This window comes from Perna viridis, chromosome 3 (genome assembly GCF_037379345.1).
Source record: "Perna viridis isolate PV_CMFRI_1.1 ecotype Kerala chromosome 3, ASM3737934v1, whole genome shotgun sequence".
Classification (NCBI taxonomy): Eukaryota; Metazoa; Mollusca; class Bivalvia; order Mytilida; family Mytilidae; genus Perna; species Perna viridis.
In genome coordinates this window covers 17788318-17806485 of record NC_142447.1, presented here as the reverse complement: position 1 = coordinate 17806485, position 18168 = coordinate 17788318, and the positions used below count along the sequence as shown (strand labels likewise).

At 32.8% G+C, this 18168-nt stretch overlaps 1 protein-coding gene across 2 annotated transcripts in view; it reads right to left on the bottom strand.

Annotated features, from left to right (window-relative positions):
- Positions 1-9800: 9800 nt before the first annotated feature.
- Positions 9801-18168, bottom strand: part of LOC148621265 (DNA mismatch repair protein Msh3-like) — a 28732-nt gene continuing 20364 nt past the window's right edge. Inside the window, exons 16-21 of one of the 2 annotated variants that reach the window (XM_088575425.1) lie at positions 17531-17645; positions 14632-14789; positions 14113-14299; positions 12471-12594; positions 11101-11266; positions 9801-9894 (exon numbers count right to left, since the gene is read on the bottom strand). In XM_088575425.1, the coding sequence (XP_088431551.1) occupies positions 9837-9894; positions 11101-11266; positions 12471-12594; positions 14113-14299; positions 14632-14789; positions 17531-17645 (808 nt within the window). In that variant the 3' untranslated portion in view covers positions 9801-9836. Of the gene's footprint in view, positions 9895-11100; positions 11267-12470; positions 12595-14112; positions 14300-14631; positions 14790-17530; positions 17646-18168 lie in introns of those variants that run through there. The other variant, XR_015921134.1, reaches the window with a different exon arrangement.

Sequence of the window (18168 nt, the reverse complement as noted above, 5' to 3'; positions counted from 1 at the left end):
AAAAATTCAAACGCGTGAGATAAATTGATTCAATACATTATTACTTTTTGACTAACATTAAGAATTGATATTAAAGCATGTTAGGATCTGCCCACAGAGCAACTGGGGTGTGTGCCCCAGGTGATGGAATGGGGTACCCCTGGCGTGTTACATGCTGGGGTTGTCAGGCTATAATACGGAAAACCTGACCGCAAACCATAGTGGTGCACCGTGTTGGGAAAGATGCCACGTTCCTCGCACGTTAAAGAACCCTACTGTGGTATTCTCCCGGAGTAGGAACCATAGGGCTCCGCCACAGGAGGCTAAATTGCCCGACCCTACCCACCTTTCCCTATTTCCAGTGGCAATCAAAATTTGTCGACCCCATTGTCCTTGTGTCCCATCCCTTTTTCATTTCATCATCATTCATGTTCATTTTATCATCCATTTCATGTTCATCGTCTGAATATAGCTGAAATATTGCTGCTCGGACGTTAAACCCCATCAAACAAACAAACAAACTGTCAGGATCTGAAATTATCTCTTACACCGACACAGGATAATAGTTCCATTGACATACCCCTTTCAGGTTCAAATGCATACACTTAAGTCCCCTTAACAGTTATTTTAAAATATCAAGTTTAATTCCTTGTTATTTACGCATATTCATTAACCCAATAAGCTTTTTTTTTACTTCGAACTGAATAAGCGGATTAATTTGGTTTAAATTAACAAGAATCTAAGCAAAATCAGTTGAGAAGCTTTATTTGTTTTCAAAACTAGATTTATCTAGGAATATGTGTAATAATAGAGCTATATGTGTTCAGGGGACGTAAAAGTGAACAGCTAGTGTTTCCTTCATCTGATCTTATTGTTGAAATCTTATTCTAAGACTTCGGCGTTTATGTGACAATTTGTAGCACTTGAGCTATAGTTTATCAACTGAAAAATAGTTGTGGCTAGATGAGAGGTAAATGTATACTAGGGCAGGAGTGAATTCAAGGATTGCTGTTCAAGATGGAATGATTTGATAGACTGTTTCGTCCTGCAGTATCTAAACTGAATTTGTTTGAGAGTTTTGTTTTCCTTCATATAGATGTTCCATGTAAACCACGGCTCAGCAATGAACCGAAATATAACGCAAAAAAACTTTTGTGTAATATTTTAAAGACAGATTCGTGATTCGCCCTTTTTGGTCTCTAAATCCTAAATGGTCCTAGTCTAAACCCCAAAAAATAAATCCCATAACTTCCTTTTGTGGTATTCCACCTTGTGGTACAATTTCACAAAGATCCATTCACGTAGAGTCAAGTTATTGTTTGAACAACATGAAATGCTCGTATCTGGTCCCATTTTGGTCCCTTATTCCTAAATGTTCAACACTGAAACCGAGAATATTTCAAATTCCTTTAATGTTTGAACTTGAATCACTATGTAATTGAAAACCATATCTATTTTTCAAAACGTAAAGTTTACTGTAAACGAATAAGATAACATTCACTTCTTAAGAATAAAATGGGCGAAGTTCGGTGATATCTTATTCCGTTTTTTCAACTTTCCTTTTATATGTAGCACCTGCGTATGGCGTTTTCACATCATCATTCATACGTTATGCTACAGCTTGCCGAAACTACGCCGATTTTTTGTACCGTGCTAGACTTATACGATAAGGCTTCTGAAACAGAGATATGTTGCTACTAAGTTGAAGTCATCACTACAAAAGTTATATGGTCGTCTTCCTGAACTCATATGGATCATTATGGTTACCCACAAGTACCATGTGAGCAGATTTGTTCACCGTGTCATAGTTAATTTTCCTTTCGTCTATCCCGGACGCGACACTTTTTAGCAAAACGGTGGCAGTTTCTAGAAAAGCAGAAGACGCTTACCCTACTGGTGCACCTGGTCAATTCTTCTAATGTTTAGTGGGTCCCGGGTTGCTCATTTGCCTTAGTTTTTGTACGTGTTATTTTGGTTATTTAACTTTGTTGTGTGTGTCTATTTTCCCCATTTCGGTCACCGGTGGAATCTTGGTTCCATTGATTACTCCTACAGTTATTTTCTACAATCATTGGCAAAAGACTAAGTACCACCACAAGTACTCATTTTAGAAGGTACAATACAGTAGTAGCCCTGGAAAATAAAAAAATCGCATTTGGAACACGAATAGTCGGACAGGAATAAATAATTTATTTTCCTGAAATGAAAAAAAGCAAATCTAATCAATACATCTTAAATATCTGTTCCATGTAATGCCTTTTAACTAATTTAACTTAATAAAGCACAAAGCGCCAGCATTAAATAACAAAGTATTGAATTCCAAAATATTGTTTATCGCAAAGTGGACCACTTGAGGTCAAAATGTAAATTCTTAATAAATTTGTATATAAAGCATTATAGTTCAAATTTTAATCATTGCACGCTTAAGTACATGTACGTACTCTTTATAACGTACAGAATGTATTGAGCCACATTGCCAAATTTAATAAAAGTTGTTGGTGAAAAGCTGTTTTCTTTATCATATTGCCTTATTTTGCATCGAATAGAAGCTTTACTTTTAAAGTTGCACCGGTAGGGTAAGCATCTGCTGCTTTTCTAGAAACACAGGCCGAATTCTAAAAAATGTCACGTCCGGGGTAGACAAAAATGGAAAGGAAAACTATAACACGGTGAATGGACGAGTATTCCACACACACTCATGCTCACAATTAAAAAAACTAAAATACGTAGAACTAAAAACTGTTGTAGCGTTAATAGTAAATTGCGAAAAATGGAAATGAAAAATTATCAAATATTGTGTCGATTTGACTGAATCGTAAATTGACTTAAATTTCGGGACAAATTTGATGGTCTTCATGATTCGAACATGCAAGATATATTAATATTGCGGGTAAATAAATATTTTGTTCTATCAGCTCACTGAAAGCCGATTTATCCAGAATAAGAAATTTGGCGTGTTTTTGTTGTAAAAATTGTTTTCATATCTGAAATGGTAAGGCACAATCTGTGTACAATGTATTAATTGTTTTATACTAATGTAATGACCCTTTAACTTAATTTTTAATAAACCTGTACAGAAATATTATCGATTTTTTTTTAAACCACACGACAATCGACATTTATTTTACTTCGTGTGTCCACTTAATCAAAATGGCATTTTCTAAATCATTATTGAGAGCTCAGGATTTGGTAAGCTGCGACCTCTGTGAAAAAAACCAAAGAATTAAGTGGCATTACATTGAGTGTGATTTCCTCATATGCAACGTGTGTCGCATGAAGATTCATTCGAAATTCAAACTTGCCAAAGATCACACAGTTATTGACATTAAGGAAGCTGGTAAAAGATACTTTACACGTGTGAAATGTCAAAAACATTTAATACAAACTGCCTTACTATACTGTAACAAATGTCATCAGCTGGTTTGCATCAACTGTGTTAACCAGGAACATCGTGGGCATCAATACATTGAAATCAACAAAGCTTATCAGACAAAACTTGATGAAATAGTTGAAAAACTAAAAACTGTGGATGTTAAAGCCAAAAATAACCAAGAGAAACAGCAAAAGTTTGAACAACTTATTAACATGGCCAATATGGAAGAATTTTTTTCGGAAGCAAGAAAAATTCTGTTGAAGAATAACAATTTTGATTTAAGGGTGACACAAGAGTATGGTACTGAGATGAGATGCAGTGACAGCGTGGCAGTGTGTCCTGACGGGTCACTTTGGATTGGAAGCGATGAAATCGAAAAAGTACAGAAAATTAAAATACTAGGAAATAAATTGCACAAGTCAACATCGATGCACTCGAATGTCAATAATTGAAAAGTTTTGTCTGAAAATGAAGTTTTACTCTACTGGAGAAATTACCGAAACAAAATACAAAGCGGGGTCAATGAAAATAATGTCTCTGTGTGTCCGTAGTGATCGCGAAGTCATTGCCGTTGCAGTTGGTCTTGAAGAAGACATAAAAGTATTTCCAACACAGGATAGGGGAGTAGTCATTGTAATGGACCAGGAAAGTCGTCACAAGAAAGTGTTTGAGCATGATGCTGAAAGCAATAAGCTCTTTTCGTTACCATGGAGAATTACTTGCACAAAAAATAATATATTTATTTTAGACACTTCTAACGAGCATGTAGGGAGGGTGGTAGTACTTAGTGGGGAGGGGTCTGTTTTGAATACGTATACAGGGTACACCGAAAATGAGAAGCCGAAACCATTAACACCAACATATATAACGTCTACGCCATCAGACAGGGTCACTGTATGCGACAACAGGGATCAATCCTTTCATATCATGAGCAACTCCGGACATCTTTCATATATTTCCGGTAGTAGTATTGGGGTCAAGTGGACTTATTGTATGGATTTTGTAGGGGGAAAAATTCTTTATTTGGGTAATGCTCCACCTAATGATAAACTAAAACACTCTACATTGTATCTGGTGAATTTTCAGGAATTGTAATTACTCAGACACGGTTATACATGTTTTTTTTTATTTAGTTTTCCTCTTTCTCAAAATGTCTATCCAATTTTTCAAAGTGTAATCAAACGAGCCAAGATTTGAGCGGTAATCAAAAGAATATATTCCAAGGACGAAGAATATATATTTTATCGAATTGGGATATTTGGTTATACTTGACATCTAGGTATCTCTTGGCATTACATACTTATCAATTATGGACTTTTAACGAAGTCAGTACGTTATATAATCTAACAGGTCCGTATTCAACGTACTGACTGAGTGAAAGTCCTCAATTTATGTATCACATATGTAGATAATGTATTTTGGATATGGACTTCAGTGTTTTGCTTCGTCTGTGGCGCTTCCGCCGTAATTACGGAACGGAACGGTTTATATCCGGATCTAAATTTATTAAATTATATTGTATAAAATTTAATTAATATATATACTGAATATTACATGTCAAAATTTGTAGGAATTGCTGTATCAAACCGAGCCTCCTATATCATCCCAAGGGCCAAATTATATCTTTATATATAACAAGTGTGGATACAGACTGGTATTGCCCGAGGGGCAATTATGGACGCAGACTGGTATTGCCCAAAGAGCAAATTTGAACGTACATACGGAAATCAAAGGAATGTAATTCAGGGACCAAGACCCGACATGGAAAACAGACAAACACAACAATGAACATAAAGAGACTAAAATAATACATACAAAGTAACGAAAGTAACTTAGAAACTCGGACTCCACTTAAAACTGGGAGCATGGCCCAGGTGCACCAGTAGCTCGAACGTGTTTGCATCGTCCAGAAAACTCCTCCATTTACTGATATCAATAATTATAATTGAATTATGCACATGTTTATAAATAAATATTAACACGTGTTAATATTTATTTATAAACATGTGCATAATTAATGATTGCTCCTATTTAATTTTTTAGTTTGTGGCCCCTACCTAAAATGACCCAGAATTTTTCCAAGCTAACCTACATAAAGTGAAATGGCCAATCCTTATTATATGGCATAGCAAGTTCAATAAATTAATTGATATTTATTGAACTTGCTATGCCATATTAATAAGGATTGGCCATTTCACTTTATGTAGGTTAGCTTGGAAAAATTCTGGGTCATTTTAGGTAGGGGCCACAAACTAAAAAATTAAATAGGAGCAATCATTAATTAGTAGTTAGTAAAATCATATCAAAATTTCATAACGATTGATCAACCATAACCATAGCACGAAAATCAAGTGAATATGGACGACGACGACGACACGGACGCCGCCGATGATGACGTCGCTGTCTGCAACATTTTCGGTAGGGATTTTTATTGTCATTTGATATTTTTGAAATGAAATAAGTCATAAAGATACAATGAAAACCAAATATGCAAAGACTAAACATGTAATAGACATAGTCCACAGCCTATTAATGCACTAATATCTGTCTTCCGTGCACTGAAAAGTGTTGATTTTCCACAAAAAAGTATTTTGCTGGGTCAAAGATTCAGGAAATGCTGCTATAGGCTTTATGTACAACACTGTAAATAGCGTTCATTTTAAAAATTGAATCACTAGGTCACCGATCTAAATTAAATCACATGATAATGCACTGACTTTAATGAATTTAACGAATGAAAGTGGCCGCATGACAACTAATTTCCCCGAATACACTATGACAAACATTCGCGGGTTTGACTATGCCCGGGGACTGGGTTAACACTCGCTTTAATGCTTTACACCGTGCGTGAGAGACCCAAAACGATAGCCAAGGACGTTAAGAAACACCTCAGACCGTCATGTATTACACATATGGGTTCAAATCGAGCCTATCAGTATTGAGTATATATGTTAGCACGAAAACGAAAATTAAACCAAGTATAGGAACAGTCAGCTGATGGTCGGCGTCACTCATATCGTGCAAATGATTAGCTAACACTGTGTTACGAAAGATATTTTGGGGATTTTAGTGGTTTATATCCACAAAGACAGTCGAATTATCTCCTTGAAGCAACGATGTTCTAGCTTTATAATGCACGAAATGATGGATGTAATGGATATACGGAAAGTGCTATCATTTTCAACTTTATTGTTAAAGTGTTATTTAATTGATAAGTCGATAAAAACTTTTAGTTCGACAACTCTCTTTGTTTGTTTGTTTGTTTTGTTTTTTTTTTTTGGTATTTGTTTCTGTCGATCAATTTCTCAGAAGTCATTATCGCCTATAGGTAAGCAGTAGTAATAATATGGGATAATTGTTGAAAGACAACAACTGGTATCTCTAACAGATGTAATTGACTCATTTATTCATTCAACTGTATAGAATCACCTTTATCGGCTTCGCTGGAGACAAAACATTGTAATTTTTTTTTGCAATGTGAAGCTTGACACAACCGCGGAGATCGAACCCTGAAAAGTTCGAGCAGGTATGGACACATCATTCAAACATGACACAGCTTTGAATTTTTAATACTTTCATTCACTAAAAGTCAAGTTATTTGTCTGGACATTTTTCATCTCGGGATTTTAACTTAACTCTCCCATTTTTATCATCTATTATACAGACTATTTTAAAAAGTCCTAGAGGGTCCCATGATATGTGTGAGGAGCTTGTTAAAAAAAATGATTGTATTCCTACTGGAAATGTCAAGTGGGAAATTATATCAGATGTAAACAACCATACAGATAGGAAAAAGGTCAATAGAATGCCTTTTATTATCACAAAGAAAGTTACACTGGTTTCAATACAGAATTAATCACAGAATTTTAGCCACAAACAAGTTTTTATATAAGATTAATAAGGTCATCAACCAATTTTGTGCTTTCTGTAAAAATGAAAAACAATTGAACATTTCTTATGGAAATGTGAATGTGTACAAAATTTTACAGAGGAAATTGATGTATGGATTCTAGAAAACGCTGTCAGCTTCCCTTTTACGAAAGTAAATTTCTTACAGAGAATCCTAAATCATGTTTGCAAAGGTGACCCACAGAACAATGTATTACCATACTATATCTCAAACATCACATTTATTGTACAAAACATTTTGACTCACAATTAGTTTTATCATGTCTTAAAAAGAAACTGAAGAATAAGTAAAATTTAGAGAAAATGATTTGTGTGACAAATAAGATTGTAGAAAAATTTAACCAACTGTGGCATAGTTTGGAGTTTTTATCTTGATAGATCCATCGTCAGGTGCAAATATGTTAAATTTATTAGTTTTATTCAAAATTCAATATCTTCATCATTCCATCTCCTTTAATAATTTCTCTATTTCAATTATACCTACAACATTAATTTTACAACAAAAAACAACATTATCATTGGTGACATGTTTTATGTTGTATTCTGTATTTATATTGTATTCTGTACATGTATTTATGTTATATTCTGTATTTATGTTGTATTCTGTATTCATGTTGTATTCTGTATTTATGCTGATTCAATTGTGTTATACATGTTGGATTTTAAAAAATAAATGAATTAAATGAAAAATATAAAGAAGTAAATTTTTTGGGGGTGTGGCCCCTTTGACCCTTTGTAACTCGAAAACCATAAGAGATATCTAAAATCTTACTGAAAAATGCAGGCAGGGATTTTCATAAAGAATCCAATAAAAAAAATTGAAACTGGGCCGAAAATAAAAATGGTCAGTGCTTAAAGTATGTTTTTTTTTCTAAAAATCAGGCAAAGGGTCATTCTCCATATCACAAGATAATCAATGAAACTGTTCAAACACATTTGTTACTCATGAAAACATTTCTTCCTACATTCATTTCCTTGTATCTGCTATATATTTAGATTTGATTTTTGACTGGTCATCATGTAAAAATTCTGGGGAGAAACTATCCCATACTTTTCTATAGTAGAACATAACCAAACTTTAGGTGTTAATATCTCCAGTCATCAACTTTCATTTGTGCTCCAACAGGGTATGTAAGTCTCATCACGTGACTCCATGGTTTCATGAGGATGGGTCCTCGTCTACTATTCAAATGCATGGAGATTCGTCATTAACATAGCGTTGAGATCAATATAAAAAGCCAGTTAAAGAACCTCAGTGAGCACGCTAACATACCCCACACGTCCCCATGTTGGATACTTATGTAAATTTGTTTGTAAGAGAAATACATGTAGAAGGACCCCGATATAAAAAAAGGAATAAGAGTTTTTTATGCTTTAGACCTTTATCTTCTAACTAAATTCTGTTACTCAGAATGGTAGTTTCAAACTCCAGACTCTGATTTCTTCGAGTTTTAGTTAATCCAAAGTAAATATCATCGTAGCAGAACAAAATATACACTTGACCTGTAACTTATCATGGTGAAGTTAAATACTAAAATTCATGTCATAATCTGTAAGCGTTCAGAAAAAAAAGTCCGAAAAACTGTTATTTCTATAAATTTAGCCAAGTTCAAGACCTGTCATTTTAGTAAAAATCATTGGAGTGGAACAAACTACAAACTTGTCCTGTAACTTATCATGGTGAATTCCTATACTATTAATCATGTCAATATCAGCAAACGTTTAGAAAAAAGTCTGGAAAACTGTAATTTCTGTGAATTTTGCTAAGTTCAAGGCCCCTAATTTCAGTAAAAATCATCAGAGTGGAACGAAATGAAACTTGACCTGTAACTTATCATGGTGAACTTATATACCAAAAATCATGTCAATATCTGCAAGCATTTAGAAAATAAGTCGTGGAAACTGAAGATGGACTGATGAACTAATGGCATGACGGACGGGTCAAAAACATTATAAATATCTTTTTTTAGTGTAAAAATACTGATAAAACATGACAAATATCTAGTTCTATAGGATAAAAATGTTAAGAAAAGCATAAAATAGAAGATTTGCATTGTGATGTAGTGTTTCGATTTTCATTTTCGAAGTAAACATTAAAATGCAGATCTGTCTTTGGATTTCAATGTGTTCTACATCGGAAATTCTGGAACAGAAACTGAAACTAGAACGGAACTTACAAACCCTATTGTTGAATACAGTTTCTATGCAGCCTACCGAAAGGTTTTCAAACAGAAGATTTTTTGGATTTAGATAAACTGAATCACGAATCATAAGCTTCTGCCTGGTTTTAAGACAGACCTGTACTTAATACAGTTGTAATACTACATTTAACTACTTACTTTAAATGTTAAACAACATTTTATTCAATTATCACAAAACTTTTATTTAGATTTCTCAAAATTGTTGAAAAAAATTCCTTACTTTCCAAATTTTTTTAATGACATACATGTAGTTTTGACAAAACATGATATTTGTTGTGATGTAACCTACCTCTGAATTCTTTGGGCATAAATCAATGACCCTTTTGAAAAGAATAACATTTCTTCAAGTTTCTAGAAACTTTATTATAGAAAAATCAAAATGTCAGTGTATTCCTGTCTGTAAAAAATTTCCTAAATGATGCTTCTCTTTCTCTGAAAGAAAAGATAGAGAGAATCAATACATGTACATGTATCAATATAAACATTTTTTGCAAGTGATCACAATGATTACCTGCAAAAAATTTTAGGTTAAAATGATGTAATAATATGTAAATACTAGCTTAAGCCTACTACAGTTGAGATATTAACATGCACAAACAAATAAAAGTCAAATTTTGGCCTTTCAAGGAGATTAATTTTGAAAAGAAGTTCTTTCACAATTTGGATTAAATTAAGTTTGAAACACCTGGACCTATTTGTTCATAGTGTTAACCATTGGATAATCATTTCAGGGCCGTAATAAGGTTTTCTGAATGGGGGTGTGAACTGATCCCTGATAAGTAATTTTACTTGGTTATCTGGTATGACTTCTCTTTAATTACAGGCTAAGATGTAAATCAAAGTTTTTTTTTCTTTTTGTTTTTTTGTTTTTTTGTTTTTTTTCAAAAGGGGGTGTGATCACACCCATCACTACAGCTTTGTATTTATACAGTGGATAAATTGTGAAGATTATACTACTTATCCAGTGGATAACTTTAGTCCAGCAGAAAAAATTTTCAAACAACCAGCCTTGATCATGAGGATACATTCAATGATTTAGAGTATTTCTAAGATAGAAGCTTAAAGCTATGGAAAATAGCTGATCTTCATCTCTTAAAGGCAAATTACATGTAAATTATCCATACTTATGATAAGTCATTACATAATCTCCACACAGTTGATGCATTTATAAGCATGATTATATGGTTAAATCCATACACTGAAAGTCTTTCTATCAGTAATGAAATTGGGAAATTTTCGTGCCATCTTTTTTCGTGGTTCCTGCTATAAATCAACTTTCACCAGTTTTAAATTTGTGATTTGTTCATCGAACTGTATTGTTATGTTCTTCATAGAAAATATTCACAACAATTTAATTTTTGGGTTATGGATCTTGGCATGAAAACAGCGAAAATTTCACGGTTTACAGTATTATAACCAAAAACTAATAATTAGATAAATAATTGAAGAGTAATGATGAGATGCCTCAATTATATCAAATAAGTATAACTCTCACAAAATTACAGGATAAAAATCTCCAGGTAATATGTATATCTACATTTTGTGTATGAACTACATTCAAAGTTTCCAGATATTCAGTTGTGTAGGGTATGATAAACATGGTACATAAATATAAAAATGATATATAATCACTCATACCGTTTCTTCTGTAAAATATTTTGTAGTTCTTGAGACTTCATAGCTGCCTTACATAAAATGTCCTCTGGTATGGATGCCAGTCTGGCTACATTAAGACCATAACTTTTGCAAGCACTACCTGACACTAACTGATATAAAAATGTCACTGCATCTGCAGAGTCATCACCTGACAAAAAAGAGGGTACAAAGAAATATATTTTAAAGGTACTTATAATTGCTTGCATTCCCTTATTTAAACATAGTTTTCCTGCAATCTTATTTTTGAAGATAAGCAATTTAATGTTCTATATTTTCAATACGTGTCCAAAAAAAGGTTTTTTTATCCTTGCACAATGGAGCACACACAACAAAAATTTCCCAGATTTAACCATTCATTCAAAGGTATATCAGGAAATATGAAATATTATCATTATTTACCACATTCAATGAGAAATTTAAATCCCTAAGGCGATTGACCTCACAATTGAACTACTTAATGCAAAATCCAGAAATGCCTCTGAACTTAAGTAGCAGTCTTATAAATATCAGACAGGATGTAATTCATCCAGAAAATTCAATTTTATTTCTTATTTAGAAACAGTTAGAGACCACATAATCAGTCTTAGTTCATCATTTGGTTGTTGCACATTTTGATAAAAAGTTAAGTATCTGTCTTTGTAAGAATCATTCAAAATCTGAAAAATGTGATACACTCCAAAAAAAGGCTACACATTTTTGTAATTAAGTTGTTTTTTGGGTCTATATTATGCAGTGTGAAATTATTCATTCAGATCTTTCTGCTCTGAGCAGATAATCAACATTGAAAATCCAGTAGATTCTATTGTATTTGAGTGTCATCTACAGAGTTATCTCCTTTAACTTTGAAATCTACAGTGCATTCTATATAACTTTTATCTCCTATGAGCACTGGTTATATGAAAAACCAAATGTTAATTTCTGTTTACTCAAGCATTTTAAACAAAATGTCAAAATTAAAAACATGCAGGCTTTCCAACCATGTATCACATTTTGAATTATTCTTAGCTGGAGTGCTACTTAAAAATTGTACCAGGAATTAGCACTTAGTAAGAGTTGTCTTTCTTGATCTGACTAAACAGGGAGGTAAATGTAAAGTTTTCTTCAAAATACATATGCAGAAAGGACTATAGTACTGTAAAATATGACATATTAAGACCAAAATATACTGATTAATTGGTGGATTTTTCTACACCTTATATCACTGCTACAATTGGCAGTGTTTGAATTTCACATTGATTGATTGGTGTTTAACGACCAAGCAGCAACATCTCAGCCATATTTGGGCAATGAACTGAATTTTATATGAATTGGTGCTTCAACAATTGATATGCTTTGATGAACACAAAAATTACCTGCTTTGTCTTGATCATTATTGACCATAAATGACGTATGGTAATTCTCTACAATGTCTGGATATTTATTTTCAAGCTCTGACAGCATAGTATAGTGGGTAACAAACAATGTCATACATCCAATCTAAAATAGGGAAAAGTATTTGTTAAAAATGGGTATATGAAAACAATGAATGTTGAGCGAAAAGAGGCTAGGTAACTCTACACTTACAATGATAAAGGTATCCGACCCATAACCATTATGTATACATTCATTCAACTTAACGAATTTGATTTAGTCGGCAACCAAAATTGCTAGCAATGTACAAGTCATTGGAGTTCACCTACAAACTAAATTTCATATCCATTTCATTTTTGGGGTCTGAATTTTCTAAAAATTTACACTATCATGCACTGAAAGTTTACGGTTATGTTAATCAGGAAGTTGAAATAAGACAGCAACCAAATTGGCCAACAACATTTGCCTCATCACTATAAAACTATATTTCAAATTTAAAATCACTTAGACAAGTACATTGTAGTAGTCAAGATAATTGAGATGGAATATAAAAAATGAGATTCAAGGATTAATCCCAATAAAGCACCCACCCATTAAGAGGAAGTACTGTGGTTTCATCATTATTCGTGGGATATTTATTTTTGTGGTTTTCATGGGCAGTGTTGAACCACATCCTGTCTCCCCTTAAGTATCAGTCTTTCTAATAATCAGACAGAAGGTGATTCATGCATGTCGAAAATCCACCAAATTCAGTCTTATTTTTTTTTTAAGAAACAGTTACTGATCACATAACCAGTCTTAGTATTTCTTTTGGTTGTTGCACTTTTGAGATAAAAATCATATAGATTGTACATGAAATTTGCACTTTGAAAGAGTTATCGTTCTTGATTCGGCTTCATTTGGTTGATTTCAATGGGAGATGAATGCATTATTTTCTTAAAAGCGCAGATCTGGATGCAGAAAAGATTGTTGTTATGTGAAAGTATAGCATATGTAGACTGAAAAAGCATCGTTTGTTTGGTGGGTTTATCTTCACCATGAATCACTTAACTATTGACACTGTCTGAACTTTATATGGACTGGTACTTAACTATTGAATTAAATGACAAATCGTTTGTTAGCGAATATTAACCTTTGGGTTACCTTAGTAATGTAATGTCAGTGTATACTAAGAGTGATGTTCAGTACTTTTGACTGTTTTCATCTCTCAAATAACAATGATGTAAATGTTGCATTGGGTAAATTTAAGTTTTATCATCTTTGTTCAACTTAAACCTAGCAATGGCGCCTGAATATTTCATTCAACAAGGATGTGTCATACAAGAAACTACCATTCATTATTAAAATTCTTTGTCTCCATAGTCAATGCTGGGAAACATGTATGCTTACAATATATTTGTTTTTTAACATTCTGCAAAGAAGTTTTTATTTGGTAATAATTATACTGGATATGCACAGAAATTGTGAACTTTTAAAAAATTTTATTGATCCACAAACCATGAAATCAAGTACCCAATGAAATGTTTTTTTTCCTCTACCCACAATAACTAAAACCCATGAAATTAAATGAAACCACAGTAAAACTATTATTACATTAACATAATACATAGATTTTCCTTTACTAGAACACATATGGTCCCTTACACTATTGATAAAATGATCTAGTGTACCATAAGCAATGGCTACACCATCATGTGTACTGGTTCCCCTTCCTAATTCATCCAGTATAACTAATGACCTAGGTGTTGCTTTCAACATAATGTCTGAGGCTTCAGATAACTCTACCATAAATGTACTTCTGCCTTTGTATATCTCATCTGATGCCCCCATTCTGAAAATGAAGAAAAATTTGAACTTAAGTCTGACTTTACCAAACATAATATCAAAAAGTCTTTGTCGGTTCAATAAATATATATCTTGAATCTAGTGTTCAACATTAAATATATATAAACAACTGGAATACTCCTCTGAAGACCTGATACCTTGAATCTGGCATTAAATATTAAATATGCAGTAAAAAACAACAGGAATACTCCTTTGAAGACCTGATACCCAATATTAATATCAACGTTACAAATGCATTATATGATAAAAACATTATAACACACGAATGACTATCAACCATTTTAGTAAAAAAAAATATATTTTTGGAAAAGTTAATACCTGGTAAATATCGCATCTAGAATACCCATTTCAGCTGACTCTGCAGGGACATAGGATCCTATCTGTGTAAGGATAGATATGAGAGCCACCTGTTTGATGTAGGAACTTTTACCTCCCATATTAGGCCCTGTAATTATCATCACTTTCTTATCATCTGACTACAAAAAAAAGGAAAAATAATTTATATCATAGAAAATACAAATACACTAAAAAGGAAATCATAAATGATAAATATACAACTCACTTAGAGGAGAACATCATTTGGTTTTAATCAATACTAATAAGTGAGTATCATTCTGTTTACAACTTACTTACATGTGAGCATCATTCTGTTTACAACTTACTTAAAGTGAGCATCATTCTGTTTACAACTTACTTACAAGTGAGCATCATTCTGTTTACAACTTACTTACATGTGAGCATCATTCTGTTTACAACTTACTTATAAGTGAGCATCATTCTGTTTACAACTTACTTACATGTGAGCATCATTCTGTTTATAACTTAAAGTGAGCATCATTCTGTTTACAACTTACTTACATGTGAGCATCATTTTGTTTACAACTCACCAATAGAAGCATATCATTAAAAATACATCTCTACTAATGTGAGTATCATTCAGAATTCAACTTACTTATAAATGAATATTATTCAGTATACATTTATACAACTTAGTGATAAATGAGTAGCATTCAAAATACAATTTGTTGATAAGTGAGTAACATTCAGAATACAATTTACTGATAAGTGAATATCATTCAAAACACAACTTGTTGGTAAATGAGTATCATTCAGAATTCAACTTACAATTCAGTGTTCGACACTAACAGTAGTCCGGTAGTCCTGTGCCTACCTAATTTCTGGGAGAACTATCTTGAAATATTAATGGGTAGTCCTTTGGGCTACCTCAATTAGTTCTTAAAATTTCATTAGTCCTAAGAACAGGACCACAAAATAATTTTGAGGACTACCTAAGTATCTGTCACATGGTCCTGTGGGCTACCTATCATGAAATGTTAGTGTCAAACCCTGGTTACAGGTTACAGACCACCAATTCAACCAATGAGCATTTGGAACGTACGCAAAAATAGTCCTACGCAGAAATTACCCCTGTTCCTCATAGTGCTGTGAAAAAAGTTCTCATCTTATTTAAAAAATTTAAACAGTTTCTGAAAGGAAAAACATTTCTGTACATTTTATAGGTGCATTTTGCTTCTTGTGATGTGAAGCCTAATCTCCATAATGATTTTTAAATATACCCCTATCTTGTGAAAACACTGGGATTTCCCATGCTATTTATAGACCCTTCACTTCCGGTGACCAGTACTGCACTGCAAGTCTGCTAACCCCACATGCCATTCTGAGGATTGTGAGCTGACATATGTAGAATCATGCTGATATATAGTCCTCTGCAGGTTAAAGTTAAGGTAAAGTCCAGAGAAGCCATTGAATATTGTGAAATTAGCATAGAAGCCTATGGAAAGTGGAATTAGTGGTTTTTAGCCTTAAGAAGAAGCCATGGCAAAATGAAAAGTTTTTTGAAATAGCTTTAAACTACTTGAAGATCTTATTAACTTTGCCATGAGAGGAATACACTACAAAAATCCTTCAAAATATGCATTTTTTTAAGTTATAGGTCCAAATTATTGAAAATTGGTCTTTTTGGCTGATTTTTATGTCCTATCTTGTAAAAAGTGTAGAAAATTTAGTAAAAATATCAAATATTAAACTTTGAGGGCTATATTCACCTAAATATGGTGGTAATAAGCACTTGAAATCAAGTTTTGTGTAGATTTGAGCAAAAATTAGGTTAGAAATGAGGAAAAACTCACTTTCATTACTGCGGTTAAGGCCATATCAGCATTCCCCTATGGCAACATGGAAAATCCATTATTGAGTACTTTTTTTGCTTTAGGTGCCTTTTACTGGTCATGTTTTAATGTGAAAACACTGTATTTACAAATTTAAAGCCAAATATATCACCTTTTGTGAAAATTTAAAGATTTAGGATTTTTGACATGTGATCAAGAAAAAGGGGGAGGCATGTCAGAAATAATTTTTTAAAAATAGACCAATTTCTCAGAAAATGATTACTTTTAAAACTATTTCTTCATTAATATTGTTAAAAAACAAGTTGTGATTGATATTTTTTATTTGAAAAGTCAGAAAAAGTTCTTTGCAAATATTTAATGCATTTAAGTATGGTAGAATATTGTCACTTTTTTGCTCGCACAACTTGGTTACCCTATATTTAAAAATCAAATATTTAAAAAAGTGCTTGTCACATTTCACTGAAACTTTGCAAATGCATTCAGTATGTGTGTAGGAAGATACCTGTATAGTTATTTATTTTTTCTAAGACAAAAAGTGACTCTTTAGGTTACAGACCACCAATTCAACCAATGAGCATTTGGAACGTACGCAAAAATAGTCCTACGCAGAAATTACCCCTGTTCCTCATAGTGCTGTGAAAAAAGTTCTCATCTTATTTAAAAAATTTAAACAGTTTCTGAAAGGAAAAACATTTCTGTACATTTTATAGGTGCATTTTGCTTCTTGTGATGTGAAGCCTAATCTCCATAATGATTTTTAAATATACCCCTATCTTGTGAAAACACTGGGATTTCCCATGCTATTTATAGACCCTTCACTTCCGGTGACCAGTACTGCACTGCAAGTCTGCTAACCCCACATGCCATTCTGAGGATTGTGAGCTGACATATGTAGAATCATGCTGATATATAGTCCTCTGCAGGTTAAAGTTAAGGTAAAGTCCAGAGAAGCCATTGAATATTGTGAAATTAGCATAGAAGCCTATGGAAAGTGGAATTAGTGGTTTTTAGCCTACATACAGTATTCAACTTGTTGATAAAAGAGTAACATCCAGTAAACAACTTACTGATAAGTGAGTATCATTAGGTACAAACTGTTGATCACCATGTAGAATCTGTTGTATGACTGGATGTCTACCCTGTTCTATATTTATACACACATCTGTGTCTTTAATTGTAGGCCTGAAAAAAAAATAAAAAGGTTACTGAAATCAAATACATCATTTCTTTAACTTAGATGAACATGAATGTATATAAATTTTGTGGACCAGCCACACAACATCATCAATCAGCATTTTTATTGAAAATGCAAATCTGATGTTGTATAATGCACAAATAAAACCTTCAGCAAGGTTAGTAAAATCTTTGGTTTAATCCTAGTACTAGTCAAAAAGTTTCAAAGAAGTAAACACTGCTTCATTCTCAAAAGATAAATTGACAAGTGGTTGCTTTAAAATTGGTGTCTAAATAAAGTATCTAAGTATGTTGATATGCCTTCCTGTTTGAGATAGAGAATGTTTAAAATACAGGTGAAAGAATATTAAAGTCAAGTACATAAACTTAAGGTTTGTTTTGATTGTTCAATGCATGGTATATCTGACAATGAATACTGACACAATCAATCACACTGTTAAATCATTCCATGACATACATGTACAAAAACAGCTACTAGTATACTTGAAAGATAGTCATTTCAAAACAAGAA